The sequence below is a fragment of the Geotrypetes seraphini genome, chromosome 16, assembly GCF_902459505.1.
Source record: "Geotrypetes seraphini chromosome 16, aGeoSer1.1, whole genome shotgun sequence".
NCBI lineage: Eukaryota > Metazoa > Chordata > Amphibia > Gymnophiona > Dermophiidae > Geotrypetes > Geotrypetes seraphini.
Window position 1 is genome coordinate 5,817,793 of NC_047099.1, and position 12,743 is coordinate 5,830,535.

At 42.3% G+C, this 12,743-nt stretch overlaps 1 protein-coding gene across 8 annotated transcripts in view; it reads right to left on the reverse strand.

Moving 5' to 3' along the window:
* LOC117350934 (dehydrogenase/reductase SDR family member 4-like) overlaps nucleotides 1-12,743 on the reverse strand; it is a 46,189-nt gene that overhangs the window by 2,786 nt on the left and 30,660 nt on the right. For 5 of the 8 annotated variants that reach the window (XM_033925687.1, XM_033925683.1, XM_033925685.1 and 2 more), the window contains 3 exons: nucleotides 11,435-11,486; nucleotides 1,513-1,647; nucleotides 1,358-1,413 (listed from right to left, as the gene is read on the reverse strand). In XM_033925687.1, the coding sequence (XP_033781578.1) occupies nucleotides 1,358-1,413; nucleotides 1,513-1,647; nucleotides 11,435-11,486 (243 nt within the window). Of the gene's footprint in view, nucleotides 1-1,357; nucleotides 1,414-1,512; nucleotides 1,648-3,784; nucleotides 4,362-11,434; nucleotides 11,487-12,743 lie in introns of those variants that run through there. The other 3 variants (XM_033925688.1, XM_033925690.1, XM_033925689.1) reach the window with 3 other exon arrangements.

A 12,743-nucleotide genomic window follows, 5' to 3' on the forward strand; every position in this document is an offset into this window, starting at 1 on the left:
AGGTGGTAGACAGAGAGGTTTCATGTCTCTTATTCAATAGTGTACAAAGCAAACTTTGGATAACAGAACTGTAATTCGACAGACACTGCATTTTGATCTTCTAAGCTGAGCCAACTGCAAGTATTCCCCCTAGTGGGGCACTGGATTTATTTAAGTGGGTCCTATTTCTGATTTGGTATTTTTCACTGTTCTGAAAAATCAAGTATGATAAACAGTGCAGGGCAGAGAGGTGAGGGTTTCACTTATAACCTACTATGTAGAAAAGCAACTAGAAAGTTGGAATTGATTAATCTGGAACTCATTCAGCCTAACCAACTCTGAATCGCCAGGCACTGCTACTTTTGAAAGGGTTTTCTTCTGGGGGGATACTGTGTCCGTTCCGTGCCAGCATAATGGCAAAGCCATGAATTGCCTTGGCTGTCAGCTCCCTTCAATTAAACAGAGGATGTGATATCATCACTTGCTGCTCTGATGCATGTGGGAAAGAGGAACCCGAACTATAGCTATGTGATGCTGCATTCTATGTTAGGAGTCATTGCCCAGGAAAATGATCTAGATGTCATTTTTGAAGATACATTGAATCACCCCAGCTCAATGCGTGGTGGCAGCTAAGAAAGCAAATAGAATGTTAGGAATTAGGAAAGGAATGGAAAACAAAGATGAAAATGTTATAATGCCCTTATGGTACAGCTTGAATACTGTGTGCAACTTGAATACTGTGTGCAGTTCTGGTCGCCGTATCTCAAAAAAGATATAGAATTAGAAAAAGTACAAAGAAGGGTGACGAAAATGATAAGAGATTTGGAACGACTTCCCTATGAGGAAAGGCTAAAGTGACTAGAGCTCTTCAGCTGGGAGAAGAGATGGCTCAGGGTGATATGATAAAGGTCTATAAAATACTGAGTGGAGTGGAAAGGGTAGATGTGAAACGCTTGTTCGCTCTTTCCAAAAATATTAGGACTAGGGGACATGCAATGAAGCTACTAAGTAGTAGATTTAAAACAAACCGGAGAAAATATTTCTTCACACAACGTGTAATTAAACTCTGGAATTCGTTGCCAGTGAATGTGGCTTGGCGGGGGTTTAAAAAAAGGCTTGGATAAATTCCTAAAAGAGAAGTCCATAGGCCATTATTGAGATGGCTTGGGGAAATCCACTGCTTATTCCTAGAATAAGCAGCATAAAATCTGTTTTACTACTTGGGATCTAGCTAGGTACTTGGGACGTGGGTTGGCCACTGTTAGAAACAGGATACTGGGCTTGATGGACCTTTGGTCTGTCCCATTATGACAATTCTTATGTTCTAACCTTGATGGACATGCAATGCTACAATACAAGTCAAGCAACAGATGCATACCTGTGCGAGCCCAGGATTGCCAACAGCTGATTCTCAATATTCTTGTTCTGCCACATCTGGAAGGCAGACAGACATTTGTGTTTGGAAAGAGAGAAAACAAAGAGAGTAAGACACCTCACCTCAGACCTGAAGAAAGGTATTGAAGTACTACTCACTGGAGAGCTGAATTTGGTCTTGATTAATCCAGGCGCCAAGCAGTTTATCCGGATATTCATAGGAGACAGCTCAGGAGCCAAAGCTTTGGTCAGGCCAAGGAGAGCTGTCTTACTCACACTATAGGGCCCAAGATTCTGCAAGATCCAGAGGGAGACAGAAAAGTGAAAAGAGACAAGGAGGTAGGGAAAAAGGAAGTGAGAGACGAGAGAGCAGTATTACAAACAGAAGAAGAGTAGTGTTACCAAAAGCAAGAGAGGAAAGGGTGGAATCAATGAAAATGGACAAAGAAGAAAAAAAAAGAGACGATAAAAAAAGGATTTCAGAGAGATAAAGAAAAGAGGAGGGAAAAATAAAAAAAAGATAAAACGAAGATGGACAAAATAGACACTGAGGAAAAGTGAGGGGAGGTTTATAACAAAAACAGGACAGACAATACACGTGTAACTGTCACAACAATCCCACTATCACAACCATAAGACAAAGAAGCAGCAGTGGACAATAAGAGTGCTAACCACTGAGGACTCCACCACATGTACAAAATCATCTCAGTGACAGATTATCTGAAATGGGCTGGGTAAAAAGTCAGATTTCGGTGGGAGGGTTTTGGTTATTTGGGGGTAGATTGTCTTTCTGGTGGGTTGTTCCAAAATCTCTTAGAACAAAGCAAAGGAACAATACATGTTATCAAAGTTGTCACTAGTATATTTTGTGCATTATAAAATAAAACGTATTAAAAAAGAAATAAAGAACCAGATTCCATCTCTTTTTTACATTTTTATAGCAGCTTTCAATGCTAATGGAAGAGAACTCCATAATGTGGGAACCGCAGAGTTGTGAGAGGAGTCCATGCATAGTTTAGATACAGAAGATATAATCAGGGTGTTAGCCTGATAGGATCTAAGCCAGTGGTTCAAGTCCTCAAGGGCCACCAACAGGTCAGGTTTTCAGGATATTCCTAATGAATATGCATGAAAGGGATTTGCATGCCTTCACTGTATGCAACTGTCTATCAATGCATATTCATTACAGATATCCTGAAAAACTAACCTGTTGGTGGCCTTTGAAGAATGGGAGACTACTCAGCTAATACCATGTCATGGAGTTTGCGATCTCTGCAGGACAATTTCCTGTCTTCTGATCTGTGACCTCTTCTTCTGGTGTTGTGGGATTGGGGCCAGATCCACAATACGACTTTTGTTGGCCCCTCCCTTGGTGCCATTTAAAAGAAGATTATGTACTTACCCTGGAAAGCTCTTTTCCAGTAGATAGACATATTCTAGACTTTAGGGTTATTTCCCATTATGCACATGGCTTACAGAAGATAATTACAAGTTTTCACTCTGCCTCTAGGGTACATCATAGGCTAGCTTAGCTCCTCCCATCAGTTTGTACCCAAGCATAGAGAGGCAGAACCATCTGTAAAGTAGAGGCACCTGCAATGACAGTGTTCTCCTCAAAACAAATAAACATCTCTATTAGCCGTCAACATAGGCTTCAAAGAAGCTCAGAAATTACTCCCATAACATGGAGAACATATTCACAAAACTCTCCCTAGCCCCAAAGGGCTGGCTGGTCTCCACAAAACAGATAGGAGAAGCATAGGGAAACAGACATCTGAACTCTGACATCTGCAAGCAGGCACAGCAAGGACATGGCGGGTGTCTAGAATGTCTCACATATATACTAGAAAAGAGCTTACCAGGGTAAGTACTTAATCTTCTTTTCCAGGGCAATAGGTGAGATATTAGAACATAGGGACATACAAAAGCAGTCCCCCAACTAGTCAGGGTGGGATTGCTGCGCCGGCCTTCAAGACCGAGAACCCGAAAGCAAAGTTCTGACAGGCAGCACCATCCACTTTGTAGAATTTGGCAAATGTGGGAAGAGACAACCATGCCGCTGCCCTGCAAAACTCATCAGGAGGAAAAGATCTAGACTGGATCGAAAACATTCCAAAAACGATCCACAAAAGTTACTGTTAACCCATTAGAACCTAAAGAAAAGTCATCAGGTTTAATGGCAGGAAAAGTATCCCTAAATGAATGTAATTTTACTGTTAAAGAATTTTGCTAACTCTTCGGCAGTTGGAATGCAATTTTGCTTCAGTCTTGTTTTTACTGAAATCAATGACCACCAAAGTTTGAAAAGGGCGCTACTTTGATTATTTGATCTAGCTATCTTAATGCCATAATAATTTCTTCTTGCGGTCCTGATCTCTAAATTATATTTCTTAATGTCAGCTCTCCAGATCCTCTTATCTGAATCTGTTAGTTTTTTTTTCCATTTACGTTCCAATTTTCTATATCCCTGTTTTAACTCTCGATGATAAGCTGAATACATAGAAACATAGAAGATGATGGCAGATAAGGGCCATAGCCCATCAGGTCTGCCCACTCTACTGACCCACCCCCAAGTCTACTATCCTAAGGATCCCACTCCTGGTGACAGGTTCCCTTGGCATAACCCTCTAAGGGATCCCACATGGGCATAGAATTACTTCCTGTCAAATTTTGTAACAAGCGTAGCCGTGCCTCAGAGACCGAGTCATCCAGCACAATTTTACTTATTGCCACTTTTCGGTCAGATTCTCATTCATTGGCATCAGGCATATGCTTGCTGCATCTAATTTTTTGACGTTATTATTTTTGAATTTTTATATATTTTTGTCTTTTTTTATATTTTCATTTTTAAAAATTAGTTTTAAGAAACATAAATACCAAAGACTTTAATAAGATAGTGCATCTATTTGAAAAGCACTTATCTGAGTCAGTTGTCAGCACTGTTTGTATCCCAACGGGGCCACCGTTTCACCCGATGTGGCTTCGTCAGGGGAAATGGTTGACAGTGCCTAAAAGACAAAGGTTATATTAATTCTAAATTCAATGCAATGTTACATTCTTTTAACAAAATTTAACGTAGCAACTTACGGAACAGGAATCGACCTAGCTCCTCTGCAAAACTTTCTCTTTGAAAATGGCGGCGGACTTTAAAGATGCTCAGCTTTTAAATGTCCGATACAAGCCTACCGGTGGATGACTCGGTCTCTGAGGCACAGCTACGCTTGTTACAAAATTTGACAGGAAGTAATTTTGTATTTCTAGATTCTATTTGATACTTCCTTTAGTACTTGTATTTTGATCCCACATGGGCATCCCATTTGCTCTTAAATTCTTGCATGCTGTTTGCCTCGATCACCTGCACCGGGAGCTCGTTCCAAGGATCAACCACTCTCTCAGTGAAGAAATATTTCCTGGTGTCGCCATGAAATTTCCCGCCCCTGAGTTTGAGTGGATGCCCTCTTGTGGCTGAGGGTCCTTTGAGAAAGAGAATCTCTTCTTCCATCTCGATACGACCGGTAATATACTTAAACGTCTCGATCATGTCTCCTCTCTCCCTACGTTCCTCGAGTGAGTACAGCCGCAAATTTTTCAGCCTTTCCTCGTACGATAGATCCTTGAGCCCCAAGACCATCCTGGTGGCCATCCGTTGCACCGACTCTACTCTCAGCACATTTTTTCGGTAGTGTGGCCTCCAGAATTGCACAGTATTCCAAATGAGGTCTCACCATGGTTCTGTATAATGGCATTATGACTTCAGGCTTCCGGTTGACGGAACTCCTGCGGATGCAACCTAACAATTGTCTTGCCTGAGATGAAGCCTTCTCCACATGATCAGCAGTTTTCATGTCTGCGCTGATGATCACTCCCAAGTCTCAATACCAGGGTGCTTTCCGTGCATAGCTCACCAATTTAGTTGTTAAAGGGGATAAAGTTTGAAAAGTACTTTCAGATAATCCCATCCATTCCTTCCTAATGTTTTCTGATAATGTATCAGCAGAAATACATGGTAATATTTTTAGTACGTTAGACCAAAAGAGCTCTGACTCGATTTTTTTTCCTGGTGGTTATAGTTCGTTTCTGCTGCTCATCATCATTGAAAGGAAACGTAAAAATCGGAAGACAGAAGTTCCCAAGAAAATGATCTGACCAAGGAACCTTCTGCCAATGAACCTCATTTAACTTGGTTTGTTGGTATGTGTGATCTGTAAAGCTAATAAGATCTAACATATGACCCTTTTCATGTGTAGTGGCTTTTACAGGTAAAGATAAACTAAGAGAGTTCAAAAGAGAAGTGAAGTCTAGAGTATCTTTGTTTGCAGTATCTTCCAAGTAAAGGTTGATATCTCCAGTGATCAACAACCTTGAGTATTTCAATTGAGCATCAGTTATAATATTTGAAATAAGTTTTGTAGAATCCTTCCAGGGTACAGGAGGGCGATAAAACAAAAGTATTCCCAAAGGATCTCTAGATAGCTCATCATTAAGTGACACTAACATATATTCTAATTCAGGGTAACTAACTTTATCGACCTAAAATTATTCCCAATCCTCCACCCCGCTTGTCCCTCCTAAAAGTAAAGATACTGTGAAAACCTTGCAGACCGCACCACGTGGCGCAAAAACACTGGCAAATTTGCTAAAATTTGGCATGAATCAAAACTAGCAGACCCTCAGGACCCCATTCCAGCAGTTTTCCAGGCAAAAATCTGAATTTTAAAGAAGTAGGGATTCGTAGAAGAAAAAAAAAAAAAAAAATTGCTGAAAATCCAAGATGGCCACCAGACCCGAATTCACACCAAAAACAGCACTTCCCAAACTTAAAAAATTACCAAAATAGCATTTTTCAGGTGGAAGGAATACAGAGGATCACTAGAAAAAACTCAAAACCCTTTGAAATTAAGTTTTAGAAATTGTGATTAGAGTCTGTCGGCTCCTCTTACTCACAAAAGCTGGTCACAGAAACTGCAGCTGCTCTCTAGTCCCGGTTAAGAGCCAGAATGAGAATTCATTGCCACACTGCTGGAAAAGCTGTCCTCAAGCTGATCTTCAGGCTGCCGGTCAGACTCCACTGTCTGACTATGCCTTCACCCCTACGGACAACTGACTGTGCACGGAGATGGGCAGAGGTGCGAAAACGCAGCCTGCACCCTCCGGAACACTGCTGAGCCCCTTAAGCATGCTGAACAGTCTGCGCTTGGCTTCCTGCTTAACAGAGAGTGAGATAAGGTCAGGGACGGCCCTAACATCCAAGGAAGACTAGCAGACAGGTACCCTGAAGGGATCAGGTCTTGACCGAAGTCTGAATTTTCAAGCAGGCAGCACTTCAAATTAGAGAATGACACGGTGGTTGTTACCCGTGGCTAGCCGCGAGTAAGCCACCGAAACGGGGGAAAAAAAATAGTAGTCGCTGCGGGGACAAGGCCATTCACCGCCCCGTGGAGCGGTGAATGGTCTTGTCTCCGCAGTGAGGCATCAAGGATCGCGCAGTCCAGCAGCCCCCACCCACCCGATCGCAGCGTTTAGCCAGCTCCCTCTCTCCACCTCACCTTATGCTGTTTGCCGGCTTTCTTATTCCCAAGCCACACGCGTTCAAAAAGACGCGCAAACGCGGCTGCGCAAGTTGATCAATCTTCTCCTCTGACACAACCGGAAACAGGAAGTTGCAGGAGAGGAGAAGATTGATCAACTCGCGCAGCCGCACATGCGCATCTTTTTGAACGCGTGCGGCTCGGGAAAAAGAAAGCCGGCAAACAGCATATAACGTGAGGTGGAGGGAGAGAGCTGGCTAAATGCTGTGATCGGGCGGGTGGGGGCTGCTGGACCGCGCAATCGCGTGTGTTCCCGGCTCACACTAGGAAGGAGGGAGTGAAAGGGAAAAAGATTCTGGGCCAGGGGGATGAAGAGGGAAAAAAGGAAACCACAGCAGGAAAGAAAGGGGAGGACAGGCAGGTGAGCCAGATGCTGGAAGCAGGGGGGCGGGGAAAGAGAGAGGGAAAGAAGCTAGATGGGGTTGAAAAGAAGAGACACACTGGTATGGAAGAGGAAGATAGGGGAAATCTGGACACAGGAAGGTAACAGAAAGAGGGGAAATTATGTGCATAGGGACAGAGACATAAAGGGGACATGCCATGGGGATGGTATAAGGACACAGGGAGGGGGGGGCAATGGCAGATACATAGGGGAGATATTAGAAATGGGGAAAATTGGAACACAGAAGCGAGATGGTTTGTGGGGATGGGACAGGGACCAAGCTCGCAGGCTCCAGTGGCTTGCACAAATTACATTGTAACGTGTCTCGAAAATAAGAGGGAGGGAGGTAGATAGATAAGCCATGCGAGAGGAGCTGAAGGGTGGTAGAAAGGAACAGATGGTGAAGGAGGGAGGGAAGGGTGGTGGTAGAAAGGAATAGAACAGACATTGAAAGAGGGTAGAGAGGAACAGACCCTGAAGGGAAATGTGGAAGACAGAGTGGGGAGAAGACACTGGAAGGGAAGAAGACAGATGCCAGACTATGGGGGAGCGGAGGGAAGAAGATGGGTGCTAGACCAATTGGGGGGGAGGGCGAAGGGAGAAGCACAGTAACAGCAAATGGAAGACGCAGAGAGAAGACACACAGTGGATGGAAGGAATTGAATGAGAAGATGTGGAAAGCAGAAACCAGACAACAAAGGTAGAAAAAAAAATTCTATTTATTTATTGCTTTAGGATAAAGTAGTATATTAGTTGTGTTGATAAAAATTTATAAACAAAGCCCTGCCAGCTGAACATCTCTTTCTCTAGTTCAGCAGCCAGAACTTTGATTTATAAGAAAGGAATAAGCTAAATATTGCAGTACTAAGGCTTATCTGGATGCTGCGGGGACGGTGACGGTGAATGGGATGGCAGTGACGGTAACGGGGCAGTGAAGGGAATGGCGGTGACTGGGCGGTGAAGGGGACGGTGGACCGCGGACGGGGCGGTGACAGGGACAGATTTTTTTCCCTGTGTCATTCTCTACTTCAAATGTCTGTAGAACGCAAAAGAACCGCGAAAGGGAACAAAACAATGTCAAATTAAAAATAATAAATTGGTGAAATCAGAACTAACACACTGCAACCACATGCAAAAGAGAAACACAGATGGGAGGAGCTAAGTTAGCCTGTGATGTACCCTAGAGGTGGAGTGAAAAACTTGTAATTCTCTTTTGCAAATATATGTCACGAGAGCTAAGATTAGAGGCAAATCTAAAATCCTTTAAAATTATGTTAAACTCAATCTGATATTACTCATATATTCTAAATGTTCTAGAATCTAGATCCTCAGTCATCAGTCCTGCAAAATTTCAAAAGATCAATGGTATTTTTAAATTATTTTATATAGGAGTGAATGTTTTTGAGTGTGTTTGCTGTTTGTATGGGTCAGGTCTATCCTATTTAATAATGGAATTCTTTTTATATATATAATATACATTTTTTTTCTCTTCTTTTATTATTTAATTGTACATAAGAACATAAGCATTGCCTCTGCTGGGTCAGATCAGGGGTCCATCGTGCCCAGCAGTCCGCTCCCGCAGCAGCCCCCCAGGTCTGTGAACTGTAAGTAGTCCTTAACCTAAATTCTTTATTCCCTATTCATTTAGTACCTGTATAGTTACCCTCTATCTGTACCCTTCAATCCCCTTCTCCTTCAGGAAGTCATCCAATCCCTTTTTGAAGCCCAATATTGTACTCTGCCCTATCACCTCCACTGGGAGCGCATTCCAGGTGTCCACCACCCTCTGAGTGAAGAAGAACTTCCTAGCATTCGTTTTGAATCTGTCTCCTTTCAATTTTTCTGAATGCCCTCTTGTTTTTGTTGGCCCAGTTAGTCTGAAGAATCTGTCCTTCTCTATGCCTTTCATGATTTTATAAGTCTCTATCATGTCCCCTCTAAGTCTCCGCTTTTCCAGGGTAAAGAGCCCCAGCTTCTCCAGCCTTTCAGCATACGAAAGGTTTTCCATGCCCTTTATCATCCTTGTTGCTCTTCTCTGGACCCTCTCGAGTATCGCCATATCCTTCTTAAGGTAGGGCGACCAGTATTGGACACAGTACTCCAGATGTGGGCGCACCATCGCTCGATACAGTGGTAGAATAACCTCCTTCGTTCTGGTAGTGATACCCTTTTTGATTATGCCCAACATTCTGTTCGCTTTCTTTGAGGCCGCTGCACATTGCGCTGCCAGCTTCATTGTTTTATCCACCAATACCCCCAAGTTTTTTTCTAGGCAGCATTCCCCCAGTACCCTGAGTTTTGTGTCATCCGCGAATTTTATAACTTTGCACTTTGTCCCTGTTTCCAGGTCATTTATGAATATATTGAACAGTAGCGGTCCAACACTGACCCCTGTGGGACCCCACTTGTGACCTTTTTCCAGTCCGAGTATTGCCCTTTTACTCCTACCCTCTGTTTCCGTCCGCCAGCCAATTCCTGATCCATCTGTGCACGTCCCCTACCACCCCGTGGCTCCAAAGTTTCCTCAGTAGGCGCTCATGAGGTACCTTGTCGAAGGCTTTTTGGAAATCGAGATATATGATGTCTATGGGATCACCCTTGTCCAATTGCTCACTTATCCCCTCAAAGAAATGTAGTAGGTTCATTAAGCATGATCTTCCTTTACAGAAACCATGCTGGCTTGTTCTCATCAGATTATTTTTTTCTAAATGCTCATTGATACCTTCCTTGATCAATGATTCGGCCATCATCCCTGGAAGCATTTTGTAAACAGCTTGGACCAGTAAAATGAATGAGCAGTATAACAAGATTAATAAACCATAAACCAAACCAATAAACCATGTGAGTAAAGGGAAATAACCCTATGGTCTACAACCTCTCACCTACTGCACTGGAATATACAGTATATGAATGAGTTTTTAATTTGAATTGTACATATATTTTATTTGCATATAATTTGTATTCTATGTATTTGCATTCTATTTATTTTGAATATTTTCAAGGCCAAGGGCAAAGCATGAAAATAAAAAACTTCTACTTCATTTTTATTCTTTCTGATTTAAAACAAATTAAGGCATAGGAAACAACAGGAGGAAAATCTCCACAAGAAAAACCAAATAAAGGACAGCAGTGATCAACAAATGAAGAGACGAATCCGCTAAGGAGTCCAACTCAGTATAAACACAGTACTGATGAAGAAATAACACTGACCCGATGCTGCTGGTTTTCAGCATGTATTGCCTACATCAGAACCCACATTTATCTGTCAGAAAAAAATTACTGTCAATCTTGAGCTTTCTTCCTCCCAAACAGAAATACAGCTACTGTTGCTAGAATGATGGATAAGCACAGGCAATATACCGTATGCCAAAAACATGGCTGTCAGTTCAGTGTTATTTCTTCATCAATAAACTGTGTGTGTATTATCTTTTGTACTCTGTGCAAAACAGTAGGACATGATGGGCTATAAATTTTAGAGTAAATAAATTATACTAAGCTGGACTCCGCAGCAGCTTCATCTCTTCATTTGATGAACACCACTGCCTTCCATCATAAAAAAAATTAAAACTTTTTATGAGTTCTAGGCCCTGTGCCTATTGTGACTAATGGATAACTCTGCCCTGCCCTCAGTTTTCAAACTTCTGGCAACTCCGTTACGTCAGATGGAAGAGCCTAACCTTTCTACCACCCCACTGCTTCCTCCCAGCCCTACACTGTACACAAGTCTGTGTGTATGCAGACAAACCTATGAGTACACACAGACAGACAGAAATAGATGAAAGGACTTGACCTAAAAATAACAAAATGGTTCCCATAGGAAAAAGAAAACTGTCAGCGAAGCCAACATCCTCACTCCAGAAAGCGGATGCTGAAGGTTCAAATCTGTTTTTGCTGCTGTGGTGCAGTGCCATAAGCACAAATGCATGGTGTTTATTTTAAAAATCAGAGTATGAAAGTAGTGTTTGCAGGCTAAGCAGCCACTCATGCTAAGAGCATTCTAGAGCCCCCCAGTGGATCAGCTGGTCTATTACACCACCAAGCTGTGCATGTTACCCTACAGTGCAGACAATTGGGGAGCATTATAGAAAAAGGACAAGCAAGCAGAACTTACCGGGAAAGGTAAGTAAGCGGCTAAGGATGATACGATGATGATAGATCCACCCCTGCAATGAGAGTGCAGCATCAGAAAAACACATAGGGGCCAATGCAATAAGTTTTAGCATATGTTAAGACTGTTTTCCACACATTAAAAATAACATACTATGTGTTGTCATACTGCATCAGACCGAAGGTCCATCAAGCACAGTATCCCATTTATAACACTAGCCAATCTAGGTCACAAGCAGTTGACAGAGTCCTAAAAAGTAGCAAGATTCAATGTTACTGCTCTACTAACCCCCAGGAATAAGCAGCGACTCTTCCTAGGTCTACCTTCAACGGTTTATGAACTTTTCTTCCAAGAACCTCTCCAAACCTTTTTTTAAACCCTGCTACACTAACAGCTTTCATCACATCCTCTGGTAATGAGTTCTAGAGTTTAACTAGAGTGAATAAATATTTTTTCATTTTTGTTTCAAATGTACTACTTAATAACTTCATGGCACGGCCCCTAGTGCTTGTACTTTTGTAAAGTGTAAACAAGTGATTCACATCTACCTTTTCCACTCCGCAAGTATTTTACAGACTGTTACCATATCTCCCTTCAGCTGTCTTCTCTTAGCTGAACAGCCCTAACTTTATAAGCCTTTTGTCATATGAGAGCAGTTTCACCTCATAATCATTTTGATTACCCTTCTCTTTACTTTTTTTCAATTCCACTGCTTTAATGTGTATGTTAAAAAAGTATCCCCATCACGTTAATGTTTTAAACACTAAAATGACCCGTTTGCCACTAATGGAGTATTATATGCTAATGAGGCTTCACCAGGCCTATGATGATGGCATGCAGGCTGCTCCCACTGTTTCCCATAAGGCTGTAATACCTGCATTGGACTAGATGTTAAATTATTAGCATGCCTGATGCAGCCCAAAATCTCTTGAACTAAGCTGGCCTTTTATTTTGGCTGAAGATGGGCTTCTGGGTAAAATGGTAGTGGTGGTTTCCTGAGGAAGTTTGCTGGGTTCAAAGAATCCCCCAAGCTAACCAGCACAAAGTGAAAGGGCCAGAAAACTCATGAAATTTAGGGCCATGGTTAGACATTACTGTGTCCTCAGTATTTTAGCACGGTGTAATAAAGCTTAGCTGAGTTATCTGGTAAATCTTTTAGCACAAATTTCATTGCAAAGACCCTAGAGATTATGCAGATGTTATCAGGGGATTGGGGGGGAATTTACAGAAGGCATCATTCACCTCATAAGAAGACAAGAATTAATTCTGTTTCCTACAGTGACCAACCTAGGTCACAAATACCTGGCAGGAT